The sequence below is a fragment of the Hippoglossus stenolepis genome, chromosome 1 (assembly GCF_022539355.2).
Source record: "Hippoglossus stenolepis isolate QCI-W04-F060 chromosome 1, HSTE1.2, whole genome shotgun sequence".
Taxonomy (NCBI): Eukaryota; Metazoa; Chordata; class Actinopteri; order Pleuronectiformes; family Pleuronectidae; genus Hippoglossus; species Hippoglossus stenolepis.
Window position 1 is genome coordinate 4401667 of NC_061483.1, and position 23960 is coordinate 4425626.

At 44.3% G+C, this 23960-nt stretch overlaps 1 protein-coding gene across 4 annotated transcripts in view; it reads right to left on the reverse strand.

Moving 5' to 3' along the window:
* lrp4 (low density lipoprotein receptor-related protein 4) overlaps positions 1–23960 on the reverse strand; it is a 101364-nt gene that overhangs the window by 43080 nt on the left and 34324 nt on the right. For all 4 annotated transcript variants that reach the window (XM_035171143.2, XM_035171056.2, XM_035170961.2 and 1 more), the window contains exon 2: positions 10565–10711. In XM_035171143.2, the coding sequence (XP_035027034.2) occupies positions 10565–10711 (147 nt within the window). The remainder of the gene's footprint in view (positions 1–10564; positions 10712–23960) is intronic.

Consider the following 23960-nt stretch of genomic DNA (forward strand, 5'->3'; position numbering starts at 1 on the left):
AAATCAACTAGAATGGGCCCTCAGTAGAAGGAATACCTCACATCCCAAACATTACTGTCTAGTTCTTATAGAAGAAAATATAAAAGAAAAAAGGAAGTGGTCTGATAACCTAAAGGATTTGTTAATTTAAATAAAAGTGCTTCCCTAATCTGCACCAAAATGAAATGAAGTTTGGTTTGAATCAATTGAAAAGCTTTTGTGTAATCTTGCATATCCAACAGCCTCGGGTGAAAACTTGACGAACGTTAATGGAACATTATGATTAATGTTGAGTTTAGTCATCTAATCCATTTTAACAGTTCATGTGTCAAGGATATTTCAAATGTATTCTGTGTATAAAAGGATTTTTTTGGCCTGATAAAGTGGCTGAATTCAAGACTAGAATCACCAAACGTCAGCAGCTTCTCCTGTTCAGGGACATTCAGATGAAACAACTCGACCATCTCTCCAACGGACGTCGAAATTGTTGAGCCACGTTCAGGACAAAACAAATGAGCGCGTACGTGCGTGTCAGTTGCGTCTCTGGTTGTGTTTCACAAGATCTCAGGTAATAAACATGCACACACTTGTGCGTTCTGGCACACGGAACCGATTCAACCAACACAAACATAGCTGTGGTCGTCTGTCTGGTTATGTGATATCAGCTGGATGTCGGCTTCAGACAACCTTCGTTCTCATTGTGAGGATTAGAACCCACAAAGTCTCAGAAAGAGGAAGATTCATTACAAAGCTGAAAAACCTGTTCATGTGAAAACTAAATTTCATCCAAGTAACTTCCTCGTATATAGGTTTCATCAGTACTTCCACCTGGAAATGCATGGACTCTTCAAACTGTCCTTTGTGTATATGTCTGCCCTTTAAAAAAAAAGGCGCCATCGTGTCTGGTGCCGCAGCTAACAAATTATCAATCATTATTTTTCAATTAGGCCGTGAATTATTCGCCCTAATAAAACGTCAAAACCCGAACAACAAGGACGCGCTTACAAGTTCCCAGCGCCCGCGGGGATGTCGGCAAACTGTTTATTTTGTCTGGCTGTCAGAACATCCACAAGTTATTGCAGTTGTGTAATTAGAAATTGCAGCGATATGAAATGAGAAAAAAGCAACGCAAAAGCAAACACACTCGACACACACACACACACACACACACACACACACATCCCCATGGCAGTCGGAGGATGATTAATTCTTTGAGGGAGAATAAATCTGAAGTGTTTTCCTCTCTGGCTGACACTTTCTCTCACACGTTCCCTTCCCCTCGTTGTTTGGCTCGAACCCAAACTGTTGCCAACCTGCAGAAAATCTTGTTTTTTTTTTAATCGACTAACTTCCTCGTCTTTTTAGACTCTGATTAGACCCGTCACATAAATCATAATGAATTTGAATAATTTGTCTCTCCGAAGCTCATCCCTGCTCGGTGTTACAGCTCCACGGTGATTTCAAAAGAAACAAAAACACTATGTGAGTGAGTCGTTGAGCCTTAACAAACGTCGGGTTTAAATTTAAGCAGGTTTAGGGCCACACACACACACACACACACACACACACACACACACACACACACACACACACACACACACACCTCTTTTATTTCGCTATGAGCTTCAGGCAATAAAATGCAACCTCATGAATTCAAAGAAACATATTAACAGCACTTTCATTCACCTCAGGCACGCAGCAACTCACGCCTCTACTGATTAGTCAGCAGAGTAGTTTGTTCTGCAGACTGATTAATGTACCAACCTTCTGACTTAAGGTCAAAAGCGTTCGGTAGTTGACTGAAAGAACAGAGTCGTGAATACAAGCATCCTGAATTGAGTTTTTCCTCTGTTGGGTTTGCTGGGCCCAGCCTCAGAGACAGTGGAGGAGGTCAGGACGCCTACTGGGCACCTTCCGTTGGTGGTTTACTGGACACGCCCAACCAGGAGGAGACCCCCGGGGTAACACCTCAGGGTTAACACCTCAGGGTCCCCCCACGAAGAGCTGGAGACCTTGGCTGGGGAGAGGGACGCCTGGAATACCCTACCTGACCTACCTCCGTGACCCGAAAAACCAGAAGACAAAAGGATGGACGGACGATTAATCTATAAAATCTACAATCTATAGAATATCTGAAAAATTGCCTCTAGATTCAACCATAACTGAAGCAAACCGCTGTTAATCGAGTGCAGATCATTTCTCGCCTGTAGCCTGTTTATCATAAGATGTACAAACGGCTGTTCCTCACCAGCGGATGGGGCTGATAACGCCAAGAAAATAGTTCATAGTTAAATGTGGCCGCAAGTGTTGATCCTTGTAAACTAGTAATTACCATGTACATAAAATGTTCCATTGAGCACTTCAATCTAGCTTTAATCCATCGCCTTTAACAAACCTACTCAAACAGGCTTGTATTTACAAAGAAGGTAAATCCAGGCACCGGACCAACAAGCTCTTTGTTTCTCTCGCATTTGTCCTTTTGTCTGCCCTCAATCAGCGTCTAATCATCTCCTCCTCTGTGTGAACAAGTGTGCTCGCCTCGTTTACTGAGGAGGGAGTAAATATTTAGCAAGGAGGAGAGGACGAGAAGAAAGAGAGAGGGGCAGAATTATGCTAATGTGTCCAAACACAACTACACGGTCGAAATTCCGAGACGAAAAGCGAGACCGAGAAAAAACGACAAGACGAAGAGAGGAAAAGAGGAAAGAGGAAAGAGGAGAGAGGCAGCAGGACGGACAAAGTGAGCGAAGACAAAGATTCAACCGCACGGTGAGAAATAAACGAGGAAGCGTTGGGTGGGGGTGAGAGGAAAAGTGAGTTTTGGGGGTTTGCTGTGTTCAGAGGGCAGAGACGAGAAGGACGGAGGGAGATATGGAGGCAGAGGAAGACGAAGGACGCGAGAGAGAAATTGACAAACAGAGAAGACGGGAATGGGGTCCTAATCTCTCTCCTCCTGCTTTTTGGATCAGCTGAGCTCCCGCAGTCACAGTCGCTCCCTGATTGGCTGAGACTGCAGAAAGCGGTGGATTAAAGGACGGAGGGGGTATTTCTTATTTTTGGGAGGTTTATGTGTGTGTGTGTGTGAGAGAGTTTGTATCAATGCCCTTGTGAGAACCAGTGTGAGTTTTGGGGCTTTGTCCAGACTGCAGGCGAAGACTGGTTTCTCACATCAGATCTTTAGGACGGCGTGTCCGCACTGTTGCCTTCAAGTGATCAGTTCGGATTTGTGCGTTGAGACTTAAGCAACATTCCTGCATGAGTAGCTGTTCTCAGGATGTAGGCGTCAGTAACTAGGAGGATTCTGTCACTCTGGATTGGAGATTACATTTCAAAAAGACGTCCAAATTCTGTTTGGGTCCGATTTGCAAGATTCGTACTTCATATGGTTTATTTTACTGTCCAGACTTTCCTAAATCAATCTGGATAATCCCCAAAAATTTGATTTTTCCTGGCAGTCTGAACAAGGCCTCAGATATTTGAAGCATGGACATTAAATAAAGGTTGTAGTTCACCTTAACTGAGTGAAAGGGCTTCTGACCTAAAACTGAGCTAAGACAAATTTGGAGAAAAGGAAACTGAAGATGATTCAAAAGTGAATTTCCAAATATATAAAAGAAAACAGCTGATGGCAGGAGGAAGTTATCGTTACCAGATGAGACTGTGATAAAAATGAACCCGCTTGTGAATTAACCTGGAAGTGAACATTCATGTCAGATCAGGAAAAAAAAAAAAGACAGGTTCTCCAACAAACTGTGTCAAAGCAGCTAAAAATAATTAAAGCAGTCGTGTAAAGTACACACTGTTTGGATTTCTATACTTGGCATTGAGTTGTGAGAGCACTGTTGCTAAGCAACTGACAACACAAATGGTCTTTTTTTCCCTTTTCAGAAACGTTGAATGATTCAGTGTTTCTTGCACTTTAACATGAAGTTGAGGAGCAAAAATGTAGGACATTTAAGGAAACAGTTCCAGAGTGTGTTTGTGTGTAGATACCTGTGAATGTGTGTATTGGAGTGTGTAGTACACACCCATTTCCCAGACCTCACAGCCTTGTGTCAGCACACAGCGGAGGAAGCCATACCTCATGCAGTGCTTTCAATCACGCACAACTGAGATTTTTCCTCTTCCATTTCATCTCTTATCCAGCCCCCAATACACAGGATGTGCGCACACACACACACATGCACACACACACACACACGCACACGCACACACACACCTATCTCTTCTGCACCACTGTCTCCTCACTTTGGCCGAAAGCATTTACTCTTTCACAACCTCAGCTACTTTCAACTCAGTAGGACTCCAACAGTGTGCCAACAGTAGGTGTGTGTGTGTGTGTGTGTGTGTGTGTGTGTGTGTGTGTGTGTGTGTGTGTGTGTGCCGCTTACTTCAGTGTGAGTGTAATGCAGAGAGAGAGAGAGAAATAGCTTGAAGGATGATCTAAAACAATGACGGATGGAGGGAGGAGGTGGGAGGAGACGGAGTGGTGAAATAACAGAAGACGTACAAGTCTGTCAAGGTTATCCTCGTCTTATCTGCTGTGGTTACTGTTGTTATAAACATTCTGTATCGGTGTGTGTTAATACATCTGATTGCCTCGAACTGGGAGGAGGGATCAGGGAAACCGGGCGCCAGATAAAATACGAGACAGAAACACAAGTCAGGCTCAATTAGAGGGTTGGCCTCATCTAATGTCAGGGTATCTACAGAGGTCAGAGGGTCACGCTCGACGGGAAAATACTGTTCTGGTGTCATTTCCATCAATTTCACAAGCGATGTCTCAACTGGCTGTTTCATGTTCCACTTGAGAACCCTCAGCACACAGCAGAGACAAGAAAGACGATCAGGGGACGGTGTGTTGTTGGACAATTTACCTGATCCTTCAAACATGATCACGCTTCAAGTGATTCCCCACGTGCTCAAAACAGTGAGGAAGCTAGTGTGAGAAATGTCCGTGCAACTGTGGGAAGAACAGTCATGCCAACCTTTTGGATATGTACAACAGGCAGGTCCTTAGGAGGGCTTATGGTATTTAGGATTGCCACATAGTACTTTGGAGGAATTCCTTGCACTATAACTCGTATATATTTCCACCCATGTACATTGGCACACATGTGCTTGGTTTAAATTTTCCATTCACCAGGACTTTGCAGATTTATGGTTAAGTGCACAAGCATTTTTGTTCTTGGAATGAATTTCCATTCCCTTCTACTGGTTCTATATTTTCTGTGTTTTCACTGTGGTGTCAGAGTCGATATTGTGTATTTGTTGCAGCAAATCAATTTTCCCCAAGCGGGACAATAAAGCCAAACAGTTCTTACAAACCTTGTAGATGCAGACGGGGACTGAACACAAACAAAGATGGAGGAGAGTAGTTTTGATTCCAACCACGCAGCCAAGAATCATCATCAATTCAGCGACAATTTTAAAGTCGTTGTTTTAGCGTTCTTTTTTGTTTTGTTTTGTCTTTAAACAAACAGACATTGTCAAAAGCGTCTTTGACAAACTGTGTTTTAAAAGAAAACAATTTAGTGACAAGAATTTGCGAAATCTACTTCAGAACTCAGATGTTGAGAAGTGAATGCAGCTCAACAAAGCCTGACCACCCACACTCAAACTGCAATTTGCTTCAGTGCAACGGAGGGAATTTTTTTGACTTTTCTTTCCACCAGAGGAATAAAGAGACAGATCACAATACAACATTTGGTAGAAGAGCTTTCGGTGGCGTAGAGAGTTGGTTTTTTAAAAAGAGCAGAAAGAGGCTCAGCTGAAAGCAGAGACCACAACATGAAGCGAAGCATCTTTCTTTTCATCACTTTCTCCGTCCTTCTCCCTGTTCAGTCACTCTCCACTTCAGCTCGACTCCTCTGCCGGCGCAGCCTTCAACATAACCAGCACTCGCCGGCATTTCCATAGGAACGGGGGGTTCACAAAGGCAGCGTGTAACCTTCCTCCTTATGAAGGGTTTATGGAACGTGGAGCTGACTGCCAAGAACATACACATATATTTCTCTAATGTCCCTGTGCTTCTTATCAGAGTCTGTCGCAGCCTATACGTTTGGCTGGGGTTCAAAGAAGGTTCTGTGGGGGTGCATGCTGTGTGTGTACGCCCCCTGAGCTCAGACGACTGTATCAATGCAAAGAGGAGATGTTATTAATTTGATGAAACGTCTGTGAGTTATGCCTTCATTAAATTTCATCGGGGCTAATTAGTGTCCCGTCCTTGAGATGTGTGACCCTGTAACGTACCGTTCCTGCTCTTCAGCGACTGAGGCACGTAAACAGAAACGCTTTTTTCCGGCGTTTGCAACACTGTCGTATATGTACGTCCCTGCGTCATCGTTCTTTTCTAGATCTTTTGTACCGAGCACTACTTACCTTTCGCCCATGTCTGTTGGCTAAAGGCATTTTCAATTTGGTGCAGAACTTAAGTATTATTCCACAGGTAACAATGGATTCAGGACTGTCTCACACAATCTGCTGCAGATTCCTGTCAAAGAGATAGAGAAGGTCCACATCTCTCTACCAGATCACCACAGGGATGTGTGCCGAGTCCCCTACTCTACACTCTCTACACCCATGAATGCACACCCCACCCAACCGAGCAATCATTAAGTTTGCGGATGATGCAACTTTGGTAGGGCTCGTCTCTGGGGGAGATGAGACCATATGCAAGGACGAGGTCCAGAGGTTGACACGGTGGTGCACAGAAAAACAACCTGGTCCTAAACACCTCCAAGACCAAAGAGCTCATCATAGACTTCAGGAGGAAGAAATCTGACCCGCAGCCCGTACACATGAATGTGGAGCGTGTGGAGAGGGTCTCGGCAAACACATGGATGAGGACCTCTCATGGAGAACAAAGCACAGCAGCGTCTCCATTTCCTGAGCATCCTCAGAAAGACAACTTGGCCGAGGGACTGCCGGTGACCTTCTATCGCTGATCCATCGGGAGTGTGCTGGGCTTAATGCATCTCTGCATGGTTCGTCAGCTGCTCCTCGGCAAAGCGCTCGAGAGGGTCACCTCATACCGCACAGAAAACCATTGGCTGTCCACTCTCCTCTCTAGGAGACATTCACAGCACTTGTCCTGCCTCAGAAGAGCAAGCAGCATCCTGAGCTACTCATTCCACCCCGGACACAACCTGTGTCTGAGCTGCTTCCCCTCTGGAAGCGTTTCAGAGCAAATGAAAGCACAAACACACACACACTGAAAAACTGTTTTCATCCCGGTGCTATTGCTGCTATCAATATGAAAATAAGTGCGATGTGATGACAGAGCGAATGTGCAATATGGGTTTGTTTTATCGGTCTTATTTATTTTCATACATCTCTGTGTCAGCCGTCGAATTGTGTTGTACTTGATGCAATGACGATAAAGGTCTATCCATCTATCGTCAATCGACTTTGGTGACATTAAACCTTTTGTGCTCCTTTTTTACTGAGTTGAGCTCAAGGTCATGGCTTGGAAATCACAGTTTGACAACCTCGCTGCTGAATAAAACGAGGCGTGAGAGGAACAGACGGATTGGGGCCCCGTGTCCAGTGATGTGGACGTTTGTACCAGGCTGTCAGGGTACGAGATGAACTGAGCCTGAAGGTAAACTCTTGAGGTAGAGGTTTGATAGTACAACCTGTTGCTCAGAACTCTGGATCCAGGAACAGAATGAGATTGTGCACAACTGCAGCAGAAATGATTTTCAGTCACAGGGTGTCAAAAAAATGCAGGACGAGCCTTTGACAAATCTTCAAACTGACGGATGTGTGGCTCAAATTCTATTTCCTGAATCATATTCCTTGTGTCATCGTTACCCAAAGCAGCACGAACCCTCTGACAGAGCCACTTGCCCACGTTAATAATGGAATGGGCTGCTCTAAGTGCCACTTAGATGAGGGAAGTCATATCATATCAGGGCTGGGGATGCCTCTGAATCTCCCAAGAGTGCGTCAGGGATGTCTTTGGGGAGAGAAACATCTGGGCTACATTCATCAATTCGTGCCACCACAACCCACATCTGGCTAAGCAGGAGGAAAAGAGCTCGGAGAAGATGCTTGCCTTCACGAGGAGCTCGATTTTTTGCCAATTTTGTGATTTTAAAATTTTGAAACTATAGGGCTGTTCACAATAATGTATATTCCCATATCTAACCTGTACAGCATCCGGTCAACATTCACCACACACACACACACACGTCTGTACAAAATCCATGCTTGCTCCTCTCAGTCCCTCCTCAACTCCTTCTCAGGTCCCTGTGCAACATGAAACTGTATCTGGGGGAAACACAAGCAGCAAACACACACATTTTTCGCTCATACCCACAAAGAACACACTGACAAAAACAGCCACATCTGCACTACACATTTCCACATGATTCCCAAAACGTAATTAGATCAGAGGTTCACAAGGATGGCTTCATAGACACAGCTGGCCTCTTTGCCTTTGCTCCTATTCTCCTGAAATCCAACACACACACACATTTCTTCGGGACAACTGTGCTTTCTCTAGTAAATGATAATGATTAAGTTAATGTTCAAACTTAGTCTGGATGCCACGAACTGCTCGCTGCTGAAAAGACGTATTCTTCTGTTTGTGTGTGTGTGTGAGCATTCATTGTGACTCCATATTCACACACGTCTGCCGTTCCTGCTGAATTGTAAAACGAGCTCTCTTCACTTTGCATCGACGTTGCGCCGCCGCTGATTCAATTCTGCTCCGCTTTTAGAAATCTTCACCAAAAACCATAAAAATTCACTCCGTGGTTTTTATGATGCAGCTCGGTTGAATTCAATCAACGTAATAGAAGCCGAGTCACGTGGGTCTCGACGCTGCTCGGCGAAACAAATGCCTCCGACTGTGAGATTAGATTAAAGGGCCTTCAGCCAACACACACACACACACAGACACACACAGACACACACATACACAGTGTTATTTAATTTCAAAAAGCAAACACACATGATGCCAGCACAGTTCTTCACCTGAGGAAATTGATTATTCAGTTAACCAGAAACTAACAAAGTTGTGCAACACACTCGAAATCAAAAGAACCAACAACAGCAAAGATGTTTTCTCGTATTTGACCAAAGAGTTTATTCGAGTAAAATCAGCGATAAAAAATAGCAAATAGTTTAAATGAGGGAGGACAGGACATTAAATGTGAAGGAATAAATGCGGCAGTGTTATATATATATATTATTTAATGACATCACAGCAACATGAGTCTCTGCACCATGAAGCTCTGTGATTGACGGGAGTGAGTCCAACAGGACGAGCGCCCCGACAGGAGCAGACGATCGATCAGACAGTACTAATGGATTAGGAAAGGTCCAGCTAGATGCTCTGATATCTGTCAGCTGCTTCCATGTGTCTCTTTAAAAAAAAAAAAAGTGATGTCCCCGCAGATCGATGCGCGGCGATCAGACCCGCTGAACATTCAACTGGCCGCAGATCAATAACACTTAGCATCCCCTCTGCCGACCCTTAACTAGCTTAATGTGACACAGGAAGAGTGATGGAGGAGGAACATCCACACACAAACAAAAACACACAAACAGACACACACACACACACACACACACACGTCTCAAAGGGGCCTAGCAAGTGTCAAAACTAAAGGACGGCATCTGCTCCTCTGCATCTACGAGCCGGGGCAGAGAAAAAAGAAAGCTGAAGACCCTCACACTGACATTTCACATCCACACAGAAGTGTAAAAGAGGAGCGCTGAGGATCTCCTCCCCTTGACAAACTGACATGCTCTGCAGGAAAAAAATACTCCTGTCTGGCTCCGCTGCCAAGACTTCCCCCTCCAGCCAAAACGCCGTCTGGTGCCAAAAGTCACTCAAGCATTTTTTTTTTTTTCCTGCACGGGGCGAACACCACGCCGAGTGCCTCGCTCCGTCTCTGATGCAGAAACGCTCACCCCGCCTGGACCAGTGACCCATTCCCTGTTTCACTGGGCGATGATCGGATCCATATGGGCCCAATTATATTTCTCTTCTTACTATTCTGGACTATTTATGCAGGAAAAACTCCGCCTGAGCAGCAAACTCCAAAAGTCAGAAGTCACGCGGTCAAAATTTGCAACCGGAGAGCTGCCAAGTACAAACAACGTCTTTGTTGAGTGGTGCCTTGCTCAAGAGGACAACTGCTGATTTGCTCTTTACAGCCGTATCACAATGAGCTGGTAGAGCCAATATCTTCCAGTTTAATATTTTGAATTAACACAAAATGTGTAAAGATCTAATAACATTTACATATGTGAAGGTTGAAAGTTTGGGAATTCTACCTTGGTACTGTTTTTGTACTGAAATGAAATGTCAGGTCAGATTTGTAAATAACTTTTACTATATACATCATTCAATATTTGAGACGTTTATATTCCTCACAGTAAAGTAAGTTACCATAACTTTGAGGGATCAAATGTGTGGTCATTTAACAAACTGGGAGAAACGCTTTGTCTTATACTCCTTCAGAAATCTCTGTCCGGAGAAAAAGAGAGAGAGAGAGAGAGAGAGAGAGAGGAAACGAAAGACAGAAGAGGAGGATTGAGAGAAAAGACTAAAAGAGGACTGTGGACTCACTGCATCCGTCCTCGTCGCTGAGGTCGCCGCAGTCATTGTCTCCGTCACACTGCCACTGGGCCGGGATGCAGGTGCACTCCCCGAACGCACTGACCGCGCACGTGAAGTGACTCCTCCCGCACGAACACTCGGCGGTGCCCTGAACACCTGCACAGACACACACAGAGGAAAAGAGGGTTAGAGATAAATCAGACAAGAGCAGGTTTACCAACTCGTAACCGGAATTCAAACTAGCAAATACTGAATCCGCACAGTTTCTAAAAAACTTTATATAAACACACTAGAGGAAAGAAAACAATATGCCTCATTTAAAACATTTTACCCACGGGATTCTTGCCTTGTTTTGATATAATACACTCAGCCTTGTTTAACTGCTCCCTGCTGACCCCTGTGTTTATGTTTCATAAAACTACAGCCAATCTGTTTAATGCACTTCGATGTGATTATGAATTTGATTTACGCCACCCGGCTGCGACTCGACGCAGATTACAGCCAACCAGGTTTCTGTTCTCCGCGTCGCTGCTCACGTCTCACATTTACTCCGGTGATTTAAATATAGGAAGTCAGGAACTCAGTGAAATGAAATCAAACAACCATCTTGAGGAAGACCAGGAATATCACGGAAACATAAACCTGGATAGGTACCTGCTAACCTGTATGTGACAAGGATTGAAACTGTGTAAATCAATCTAATGGAACAATGTTTGTTGTTTCTACACCTGAAGCATAAAGAAAACTTCACCACATAAATTTTTCGTCAGATGGGCCCCATTCTTTCTGACGTATCTCATGAGCACCCCCCCTACAAAACCAGGAAGTTCTGTTACATTTTATATCCAAAAGGTCGAATTCATCGTGACATAATAATGATCTTTGTGGTCATTATTATGGCCGTCACTCAAAGTCATAACTCAGGGACCGAGGGGGAGATTGTGACCTTATTTCCTGTGATTTGATTGGTTGGCAGAGGCAAACAACCACGAGGCCGTAATTCTAGTTTAATATATTTGTGGGATTTTTACTCGGCCGAAACTTTAATAGAAACAATTTTGCGGCGAGCATCTGACCTCAGAGCTTTGACAAATAACCACCTCCGCCAAATGTATAACACCTAATGAGCTAATACTGAAATATAGCAGAGGTTCAGTCTGAATGTCAATCATTATGAGTATAACAATGATTTATTAAAGTTATTTAATGGAGTTTCCTTGAAACATATAGTTACTGTCAGGACTTGTGGTCTGAATTCATCCGCAACTTTTTTAAACGTTTTTAATCTTTTACTTTTCAAAGTTTTATTTTTATCTCATACTGAACTCACTGAATATTTTGATCATTTCAGACATTTTTATTTTATTCTTATACGTCTGTTTTAAATTGTTTTCTTTTGGTTGCTTTCAACTGTAATTTTTAACCTTGTAGGCCCGACAACTTTGTTTTAACAGGTGTTGTATGAATAAGGTTTGTTATTATCGTCACGTTATTATTAATGATAAATCAGGTGATGAATGAGGTGTAGTCAGAAAAACAAGCCCTTTAATATGGCCTGTGTGAACATGTAGACAAACACAATATCCCAGAATACACACTAACCCACACACACAGGATGCATGTGCTCGGTCTGCACGGGTTTCCCACCACAGCAGAGAAAAACCCGGCGTCACCGCACCTTCAAACGCATGACGGCAAAATCACGTTCAGGAGAGGAAATAAATAAAGGTTTTCTCATTTTGCTCTCACTTTGAAGCGTATTAATGACCATCTGTGTGTGTGTGTGTGTGTGTGTGTGTGTGTGTGTGTGTGTGTCTGTCTGTAACTGTGTGTGTGTGTTTGCTGAAACTGGCCTGCCGCAACAAACTTAGAGTTTCTTGGAATACGCATGTGTGTATTTGTGCATGGGTGTGAGTAGGCGTGTGTGTGTGTGTGTGTGTGTGTGTGTGTGTGTGTGTGTGTGTGTGTGTGTGTGTGTGTGTGTGTGTGTGTGGTTCCTGGCTTCCTCACAAAGGCATCAGTCAACCCAGGAGGGCCTGGCAGAGAGCACTCAGTAACCTTCAGATCCCTCCCACAGCACTAAATTAATGGCCTCTTTCTTTTCATTTCCCTCTCTCCCTCTCTTTCTCCTCATTCTTCTCTTTCCACCATCCCCTTTTCACACTCCCCTCCTCAGCTTCTTTTCTCCTCTTCCCCACTTCTTCCCCTCTCCCCTTGTTTCCACAAACTCTCCACTGATGGGAGGGAAACGGAGGACGGTGTCATCCAAGTCTTCCCGTCTTTAAAGATGTCTTTCTAATTTCCTTGCTCGGTGTGTAGTTCCTGAGGTCCCCGGACCCCTCGGACCCCTCGGACAGACACACGGGACAAAAACAGCCCTGAGAATCCCCAACTCAAACTAAATCATGACACAACAGCGCTAACGTATAGGCCTACTGCACTAAACGGCACCTTGAACACAGGATGTGCATTTTATTCGGGTTTGCACGGGGCTAAATTAGAGTGTGCGAGCTGGAGCAGAAGTCATGTCAACACGAGGCCACATCACAGGCCGTGCATTTGTCGAACATACTGGAACCATTTGCTCCGACCAGAGCCAAAAAAACTTTACAGAGTTCAGTGGGAAACCAGCGTACACACATGCACCAGGACTGGGAATATGTTTAGCTCATGTGACATTTTATGTCTGCAAATGATTTGTCAACAGGCAGATATTTTTGGTGTAATGGTGTTTCTGGGTTTCGTAAAAAGAAAACAATTCTTAATTCCAGTTCTATATATTTAGTCGTATTTGTTAGTAATTATTTATGATAAAGTATGTTGGTAAACTTGTAAATATGAAGCCTCAATGACTATTTGTCATTTCGATTTTCTAAATATTTTTATATGTCAACAAATTTATTCTTTACATCCTAATATCATATTGGCATCTGTCCACAAAAATCTACATTGGCTGGGCTCTACTCTGATGGATCCACAGGTAGGATATTTATCATATTTTAATAATATAGGTATTTTATTATAGTACTTCTTGTTTCCTTGTAAAACAGTTTGTTTTTGCTTTTTATGATGTTTCTTCTTTCTCACCATCATTTTCTGTAATTTTCTTCCCCTCATCTTACTGGTCTTTATTGTACTGGTCATGGTCTTTTAGTGTTTCTTGAAGCTTTGTGTGTAACGTGTATAAAAGCCTATTAAAATGATGAATTTAGACAACATGCATAATGTGAACTGGTGTGAATACTTTCCCACATGGGCAGGCACAGACTTGCAAAGTCTCTCTGTGTGATCTGTAAGATAAAATGCTGCTTTTTTTCATTTACGAGCCAACACTAAGTGCCAAGAAAACAATGCAAACATCAGTTCATGGTCCCGTAACCCTTTTACAACAATAATCACTTCTTCAAGACTCGGATCAAAGAAGCAAACAGACCCTGACGCCAACTGATGAAAGCGATAAAGTCGAGTGAAAGATCAACACAGCAGATAAATGGTTTATGAATGTGAGACAGAACCAGCAGGCTAATACCTCCTTAATACTGAGATCACAAACTGAAGAAGTAAACAGATTACTACGGCAGGTCAGTAGATTGTTACGCAAGGCAGCAGGCAACCACACATGGCAGCCCTGTGCTTTCAAGAGCACCAGCATGACCCGCCTCTGATGCATCACACAGATAACAGATCACATGCTGGGCTGGTGCGGTAGAGACGATGGATCTGTGTGGTGCAGGTTTAGCAGCATGTTTAAGTGGAGCAGGTACAGAAGAATCACGTCAGCTGATCCTGCTCAAGATCGTTTAACTTACAGAAAAGTTAAAGTAGTGAAAAACAGGAACACAAGCATCAGAGGCACAAATGGTTTAAATGTGTTTCGTGTTATGAGGCTTCTTCTAAATGACTTTCACAATAAAAAGCATTCCAGAAAGAAAGCTGAAACGTTTGAGACCTTACACAGGTTCATCTTAAATCTACGCTCAGTGTCCGATCTGTGTTGTTGGTGGATTTGATGCGTGTCCCTTTGTTTGTTTGTCAGCAAAAGCTCCTCAACAGACTTTCCATGGAAACTTGGTCATGGAGACAGTACCCAATGGATTTTGGCATCGAACTGGACATCCAGGATTTTGTAGGATCATTGTAGGATTTTCACCTGTTTCCCAGGAACCATTCATATGTCTTGATAAAAGTTTGGTGCAGCTTGATTCAAATCCTTAACAGAGGTCAGTCGGTTGGTTTTTCATCAATTATTACGCAAAAACTACTGAATAGATTTCCACAAAACTTAATGGAACCCATTATATTTTGATGAAGAACTGTTCACTCAGGAGTTATTCATTTCTTTCTTTAACATGGTGAGATTGGGCGATATCCTTCTTGGAGCTACGCGTTATCTCCGACCACCCTCCTGGTTTGTTTGTTAAAATGCATCAAACCCCACAAATATGATGATTGATCAACTGAGAAAGGACGGAAGTTGCTCGGACGATCCAACAAACAGGCAACGCAGGCCGACACGTTGAACCTGCACACGCACAACAAAGGTCTCCCTTCACCTGCTGCCGCTGCCAGAGGCCTACGAGCTGCGAGTCAGACAGGAACCTCCAGCAGAGGAAAGGAAAACACAGACCACCAAAGTTCTGTCACTACTGGTTACTACAGACTGACACTGTCCAAACAGAACTGGTGTGGATCAAGACAGGTGGTCCCCCCCACCCCCCCGGAAGGTAAACACAGATGATCCCACAAACCCCACCACCACACCACGCCCAGACCTGACCCACCTACAGCAGCCGACCAAACCGAGCCCGGAAGTGACCACCGCATCTCAGATCTGACCAGGTGGCATTTCAAAACCTAATTTAACACCAGTTGACAATGTGCTGCTGTTAAATGGTGAAATGACGAGTGTGAAGATGTGGTGAGGCAGAGCAGTGGGGCCAAAGCACACAATCGCAACCCAGCCCGGAGAGCGGGTGGCCACACGCTTTGAATGATGTCAAAAGGCTGCCAGTTAATTAGGCATGGACCTCCCCGGAGACTACCTGGAGGGTCGGGGCTGCGTCTTTCTTTCAGTGCGCGAGTGTTCGGCTATAAAAAAAAAGTGATAAGCGGGAAATCGCGGTGGGGGAAACATTTAACCACCTGACAATGCGGTGAGAAAGACAGGGGCACGGAGGGAGTGAGTCAAACCTTTTGTCCGCCCCCTGTCTTCCTGCCATCCTTTTCGCCGCTGGTGTCGGGGCTGTTAAAGTGTCACTTCAGAGAGACAGCTGCGTCTCAGCGTGTCAGGAGCTGTTCAGCCCGAACAGTCACAAAAACCAGCCGCACAGCAAGACAGCGGCACAGTGCTGCACAGCAAGAATGGACACAACTGGTTTCCCACCTCGCTGTCACACAACGGCGTTCATCCTCCGTCGCCTCGCGCCGCGTGAGACAGCCGACGGGAACGAGACGCCTGACTGACCTCGTACACAGGAAAGCTGTTCACCTGAACTGACTGTCACTCACCATTCACACCGGGAAGAGTGAAATGCAACAGTAGTTTGTCGTTTCTTGACGATGCTGTAATACTGAGAGGGGAAAACGCTGCCCCACAAAAAAAAGTAAGACAAACAAGATGGTTAGAGGACAAGGAAAGATTTTGTAATATTTTTAAATACGTAATATTTTCTGTTTCAATTTCAAGGAGAAACAAAGAGCCTCACACAGCAGATCGAGTCACTTTCATTTTCTTTCAACGCTTATCAGAGAGTAAAGGTCAGAAAACATAACTGCACTGCAAACAACTCTCTAGAACCTGCGCTCTTTACTGGGGCTGATTATTCAAACAACTCACTGGTATCAACCGAATAAAAAAAAATGTTTTAAAAAGTTAAAGCTGCTGCTGTTTCTTTTCTTTACGTCCATTAAACTCTTGTAGGAAAGTTTGAAGTTTGTGCAATACGAGGTGTGGAAATTTGCTATAAAGCGAAAACTGATGTGCGTTTCTTCCTGCTCCGAAGCAGCTGCGGTCGGTTACTACGTGAAAGCACCTTCACACATTAGCCTCTTTATACATCAAGCAGACACATCGTGTTTCTGTTCACGTCATGTGCATCCAATTTCCACTCTGCTTTCAGCTCAGGCACTTTATCTGCTAAATGCTCAAGATGTGTTTTTTCCCCCCAAACGAGTCACTGCAGTTCTCAGGCTGGGTAACGTTCGGTGCAGGGCAGGCGGTGTAAAGTGAAGCGGCCCAGCTGCTGCTGCTAGAAATTAGCTTGATGAGAGCGGTGAGACCGAACCACACAGTAAATGTTCCGTAAAAACCAAAACAATGAGTTTAAAGAGGCTGAAACGCTCCACAGAGAGTCAGAGACGATTCTAAACAGGTTCCTCGCCTTTAACCCTTTACATCATCGTCGTTGCATTGAGATATCGACCGGTGGAGGTTGAATGACCATTTCCAAGGCTCCTGCTCCGTTCTTATACCCACATTTTCCTCGTCATAAGAAATGGAAGCTCTAAGAGCTGCTGCAACACTCAAAGAACACACTGACTGAATTCCCTGTGGTTATGCTGGCTCTGGGTTAAGCTGACTTGGCTTCAAGATGCCAAACAGCTCATCCTCCCTGCCAATCCCCAACCCCACCCCCTCCGTCGGCTCATCTCCACCTACTAATTTGCCCACCGTAGGTCAGGCAGCTCTGATGCGGTGAGCTGGTAACCACAGCAGCACATGTTGAGCCCTGCTGGGAAAAAATGAAGACGCAAGTGTGGGGGCAGACGCACACATGCGCCACCTCTCAATCAGAGGGGGAATTCTCAAAAACGCTTAAAATATCTGTTTTGTGCGACCAAGAATGTAAACAACGTGCCAGGCAAGTTCAGAGTTGATGCCAAATCTTCAGAGGACTGCGAAAAAATCTTCCCGGACAGGCCCGTCAACACAAGCTCATCCTCCCGGTTTGCCAAGTCACACACAATACACAATACTCACACACACACACACGCACACGCACACACACAGGACAGTCTGAAATGTGCAGCAGTTGGTCAGCAGCAGGGTTCTTTTCACGCCTGCTCATCTCAGACTTTCATTAAAACTCCTCTCTTATCACAGTGTAGCCCTCAATCACTTTCTTATAACATTACCCAGCAGGGCAATGTGTGTGTGTGTGTTTGTGTGCGTCTGTGTGTGTATCGTGTGTGTGTGTTTGAACATGTGTTTGTGCCAGTGTGTGTTGTTGACCTGCCTGTAATACTTGACCGTGTTGACGATCCTCTAACATGACCAGGGGCGTCATTTCAGCGCTGCATGTTCCTCACGCTCCGTACTTCATGCAAGACACACACACACACGTCCTTGCCTATTAACTAAGTGCGACCCCAAAGCATGTGGGAGGATACTGTCCTTTATTCACTTGAAATAAGCGAAAACATCATAATTACACGCTCAGTGATATATCGTCGTCCTGCTGCTGCTGCTGAGGCAACAAAATAAAGGCCTCCGAGATCAAACGAGGGCGGGAAATGACAGGATAGTGCTGCTATGGGGCTGTATACAGTACACACACACACACACGCACACACACACGCACACACACACACACACACACAGACACACTCACACGCTCACACATATACACACACATATACAGTGTCATCATCCATGGCCAGCCAGCAGTCTCTCTGAAGTCAGTTCAAAGATAACACTGCCTTGGCCAGGGATGAGTGGATGGCTGCTGGACAGGCATGTGGGCTGGCACCGGGCGGGGGGTGGATGGGTGAGCGGGTGTGTTAGGGTTTCGAGATAAAAAAAAAAAATTTAAAAAAAGGCATATCTGCACTGTGAAAGATGTAACACTCAAAAAAGTGTGAAAAAAATCTGCCATCGTATTAAAATAATTCAACATAATCCTCGTTAATCTTGTTGAATCAGGACAAAAGTGTCAAAATCTGAAAATGAAATAAAGTTATGACGGAGCCAGTGGAGCGAAAACCTCCATCAACACTTAACAAACCCCCCACAATGCAAAGCTGCTGCCTGAATAAAATGTGTTCACCTGTTTAAATCTATTTCCATGTAACATCTTGTAGTGAATAAAACAATACACATTTTTGTAAGGATTTCATCAGTTTAGGTGGTGGCTAATAATCATAATCTTTCTATTGTTTGTGTTGTTGTATAATTGTGTATCGCTTTGTGCTATGTGCTGCGTCAGATTGAAGCTGATTTCAGGCGTGAACTTTTTCCTGTGTTTGCCTTTCACATTTGAAGATGACAGCAGGAGATTTTCATATTTTCTGGAATATATACAGTAGATGTTTGTATTCTTCCAGATTTCGGTCCATAGCGTGTTGGACATCTCAATCGATATGTCCACTCGCTCGCTGTGGACATTTTCAGGGTTTGACAGGAAAAGTTCCAGAAAACGAGCGGATCAATCTATTCCTACTGCAGCTTTATTCGTTTTAAATTAACAATAAAGCTATAAAAAAAAAAGCAATAATTGTTGTCCAGTAATGAAAATCCTAAATCACAACAGCCAAAGTGTAAATCACTTGATCCAGCAGAATTAAATCAAATCTGATGACGGCTTAGTGGAACAATTTGCGGAATAATGAAACTGGATTAGGAGAAGTAACATTTCCTTTCTTTTTAGTATAATTTTTTTAATGTTTTCAAACATCTAAAGCAGACGAAGTCAGGGATCCTGTGTGTGTGTTGTGCTGTGTGGTCTGTCTGGTCACAGGGCCACGAAGGGGTTAAGGAGGGAGAGGGGTGAGTGTGTCCTACTAGGTTTCATTTTCCACTGCTGTCAGCCTTTTGTGATGACTCCGGTCTCCACACACTGTACTTATGTGGCTTTGGGACTCAGTGTGTGTGTCAGTATACAGTATGTGAATGAGTGAAGGGCTCTGCACTCTGATCAAAGGGAAAACACACTAAAAAAAAAAGATCCATCCCCAACCACTTCCATTTGCTCTGTTCTGCGAATTGGACGCAAGTTTTGTAGGATTTAATGAGCTAATGGGGGAAACTGGATGACCGGTTTTTCCAGGAAAAGGACACGCGTGTTGAACGGGACTCAGACACAGAAGATGTGGAACGCCGTTTGAAGCCGTTTGTAACGGATGGACGCCGTAGTACGCCGGGGCGGATTGGTAGAGTGAGTGCGAGGCAGATGAAGGGATGGTGTGTGGGAGGACTCCTGTGCCGTTTCTACGAAGTGTGGGTGAGAAAGTGAAGTGTTCTGCATGGAGTCAGAAAAGCACTTTTTTTGACACGAAAAAAAATTCACACGTACACGTTAACGGACGCAGGTTAAAACCACTGAAAACGGCGAATGACTCCTTTCACATTTCCCTGATGAAAGTGATCTGCTGCATCTTGTCAGTGGTTTGCTGATCCTGTCAATGAATGAGACTCCACATGAGATGGTTGAGGCTCTAAATGTTAGTAGAAATTTAAAAAATGTTTTGGATATTATATCGGCAGGACCGTGACACCACGACTCGACTTCTCAATCACTACGGTGCAAACTTTGGCTCTAAATGATGTCATCAGTCTATATCCCTTATATTTATTCTTGTACATTGGGAGGACATGGCAATGTGTCGTCCATCTTTGTATACAGTCATTGGTTAGCATAGCGACACCATCCTGTAGCTAGCAGATTCCGCAAAAGGCCAGACAGCACGGAAAAAAAGCATGAAAGACGGTTGCGCACTTTCACAGAGCAGACAAAAGCCAGATGTTAGTGGGGTTTTCTGGAGTGTGAACGAGGCGAGAGGGGTGAGGAGGGCAAATAGAGCGAGCAAGTGAAAGTCGGGTCCTATTTGTTCACCGGCTGCCGAAGAAGCAGTTTGACTGCCACACCACTGCCACAGTGAGGATGCTGTCTAACTTGAGGTGGGAATCGAACCTCAAATATATCTTCAGACTAAACAAAATGTCAAAACGTGTCCATGGCAGATTATTAGAACCTATCAATGTGTCAGTCCGAGTTTTAATCATAATACACTATTAGTAGTTTATTTAGGCGAGACTCCTGTACGGCTGTAAAAACCTCAACATGGACTCTTTTCCATCTACAGTCCGAAGATCGTCACTGCAGATTTACTGAGTTGCATGTGTGTGTGTGTGTGTGTGTGTGTGTGTGTGTGTGTGTGTGTGTGTGTGTGTGTGTGTGTGTGTGTGTGTGTGTCGGACCTGGCAGTGTGTACACAGCAGATCTCTGAGCTCTGCCTCTGGCTGTGAACACTAGACTTGCTGGGTAATGTGCTGAGTGAGCACTTGGTGTCCAAGCTCACTCTAATCCACAGATTGTCTCTTTGGCCATCTGACCTCCCCCACCCACCACCTCCCCTCACACACACACACACACACACACCCACTCACTCACCACCATCCCCGACCGGGGCCTCTATCAGGGGCACATGGGTCAGAGCTTCAGCTGAAGCCCGGAGCTCAGTGCTCCTCCCTGGGAATAGTTGATTTTCCAGACAGGGTTGAATATTCAACTGGGTAATTCTGGATGCTATCAATTCTCACAGATCCATTTTACTGAATCTGTGGTTTTATAGAGGACGTTCCCAGAGGATGTAGAGTTAATTTATCATGGAATCAATTGAGAAAATGTGTTGACAAGTTATTTGGATGAATTCTTTAAAATGTGGTGGTTTCTAATCCCCAGGACAGCCTTGTTCCGTCAGCTCCTGATCAGTTACAATTATTCAAGGTTTTTCTGTGAGCCAAATAAAATCAGGCAATGGAAACAGAATCCGTACATTAGCATCTGGCCCTCACAGCGACACCCATGAGTGAAGTGGTCATGGCTCAAACATCACAACTCCTAAACTGGGCTTCAAAAAGCAGGAAACATAACAGAATCCTAATCTACGCTTTGGGATGCGAAGAGATGTCCAACAAACCTAAACTTGGAGACCTCCCTCACATCTATTGTTCTGTGGAGGCAAATCAAATCCATGTTTCTGGGTTGTAAAAAGCCGTGGACCTCACTCTGCTCAAATTAAATTAGCTGAACCGACATGAATGTTAACATCGCTGTGCTTGAACCAGTGTCCAGGTAGAATAAAAACACAGGATAAATTAAATAAAAAAGGAGGTGCAGGGAGGGTGAACTGGCTGCCCGATGAAGTTTGAAAACTCAGTGTGTGGAATCATTTTACTATTTCCAGCAGGACCTTTATGCAGCACACATGGACCGCTGGTTTAGTTTTAAATTTTTGCTCTATGTGTGTATGTGTGTGTGTGACTAGTGTCTGGATCATGTCCAGTCCACTGGAGTCAACATGAGCCGCCTGTCTGCACCAGAACTTCCAGCCTGCAACAGAACCACTTGAGATCTGCACCTCTCAGCAGGATCTATCGATCACCTGCTCAGGGGCTGCCGGCCGTCAGACTCAAATCCACCTGATTTCCTCTCCAACAGCAGGATGAGGCTCATCTTTAAGAGTTTAAGAAGCTGCCATTTAAAATGCCTTTATCAAACCCTTATGTAAAAGAGATGTCATTGAGGCTTGTTACTTTAGCGATAAACCATGAATTGATTATCATAAATAACTGTACATGAAAAGAAAACTGAAATATTTAGATAACAAAGGAGTTTCCTGGTTAAAAGTTCAGACAGAAACAACCAATCACACCTAAAGTCAATTAAAAGTCTCCAATTAACTAAACCCCAATGTCTTGCACGTCTTTACAATGTGGGAGGAAGCCGAAGCACCAGGACACCTTCTCCACTACGCTACCGCAGCTGCAAATTTGATTAAAACTGCGTATACAAATCTCATTGTAATAGTATCTTCATTTAAAGTTTGCCATTGCACCTTAACACCAGAGTGAATCACATTCTGCACATTTGCCAGGCCAGTCAAATTGTGAATGTGAACTAGCAGAGTGGTCCTGGGCAGACCTCACGGCAGCGCGGAGATGCCAGATCAGTATTAGCAGCTCCATTTGGTCGATGTCTGTGAATGTGAACTCACAGTGAAGGGATAAGTGTAATAAGAGGAGATTATTCCATGCGGGCAGGCTGTAACTTACTTTATGGGCTTTGACTGGATGAGGAGAGCAGGCACTGAGGTCCAGCTCTGTAATATCCAGTTATTAACTGACACAGCATGAAGGGCTCCACTCCGCAGCCCTAACCTCCTCCATGTTGGCACCAGACGCTCTATGATGTTAACATTTGGGATTTGGGGCAAAAAACCGGGCTTGTAAATTCTAAATCTGCGAGTGAGTGTTTGCCAGTCTCAGTAAAATTGACCTCTCTGTTTTCTACATCAGTCCGACAGCCAGCCATTAAACAGAGCTGCTAACTATGGGGAGGGCTCAAACAATCGCACACACACACACGTAGAGACACACTCATGCCTGTGCAAATGTGCACACGATGTCTGGCAGTAAGATTTTTAAGTCCTCCTAATTATCAGAAACATCAAAAACATCTGATAATGTGGAAAGTCTGGATCTAATCTGAAACACAAGTGTAGAGCCAGACTGACAGTGGGTTGAGAAAGTGAATTCTGACAGCGATACTTGTTTTAAAACCTTCTAGGTGCAGCTTTGTTTTTTGAATTATCCGACGATATATCGACAATGTTAGAATGTACTGGGTTTGACACCAATTAATAAATAAATATAAACTGGAACGAAGACATAAAGAGTGATTATCGTTTAATTTGTTGGTATTTTAATCGAGCAGTTTTGTTGCATACCAGACGAATGCCCAACGCAGTGGGTCCCCAGCTCAACTCCCCGACAGCCAGACCCTTTACTCCATTCACTGCACTGTCCCTATCTAATAAAACTAAATGCCAAAACATACACTAATATATTTCTTCTGAATTAACTTTTTGAAAGCAATTAAAATGTTTTATCCTTTTCCTCAACAAGAATATATTCACACATTTACGTTATGAAACCTCAAAAGACACACACACACACACACACACACACACACACACCCAGGTCCCGGCAGGACAACAAAACCCCGGAGCATTCCAGAGGAGGTGGGAGTGGAGCGTCGGGCGGGCGGTGGGGGTAGAGAGATGTTAAATTGGTGACTTGGAAGGCAGAGCCGTTCCAGAAGCGAAGCGGACAACCTGTGGTTGGGGTTGAATTCTTTCCCTTTCTGGCTCCTTTTAGAAAAAGAGGAGAAAACGGCAAACACAGACCCCTCCATTCAGAGTAATTTATCCCTATGGCAAGGCCTTCTTTACCGGCTGCAATAGCCCCCTTCCGGGGCTGCCCAGCAGGATGCCTGCGAGTGGCGTGTGAAACTCTCCTGTCTCCTTAAGCTCAAAAGGGAAGGATGAACAATGGCCCTCGCCAGGCGCTGGCTCTGAACAATCCCTCTCTCCTTCACTCTCTGCCTTACTTTCTGCATCTCTAAAA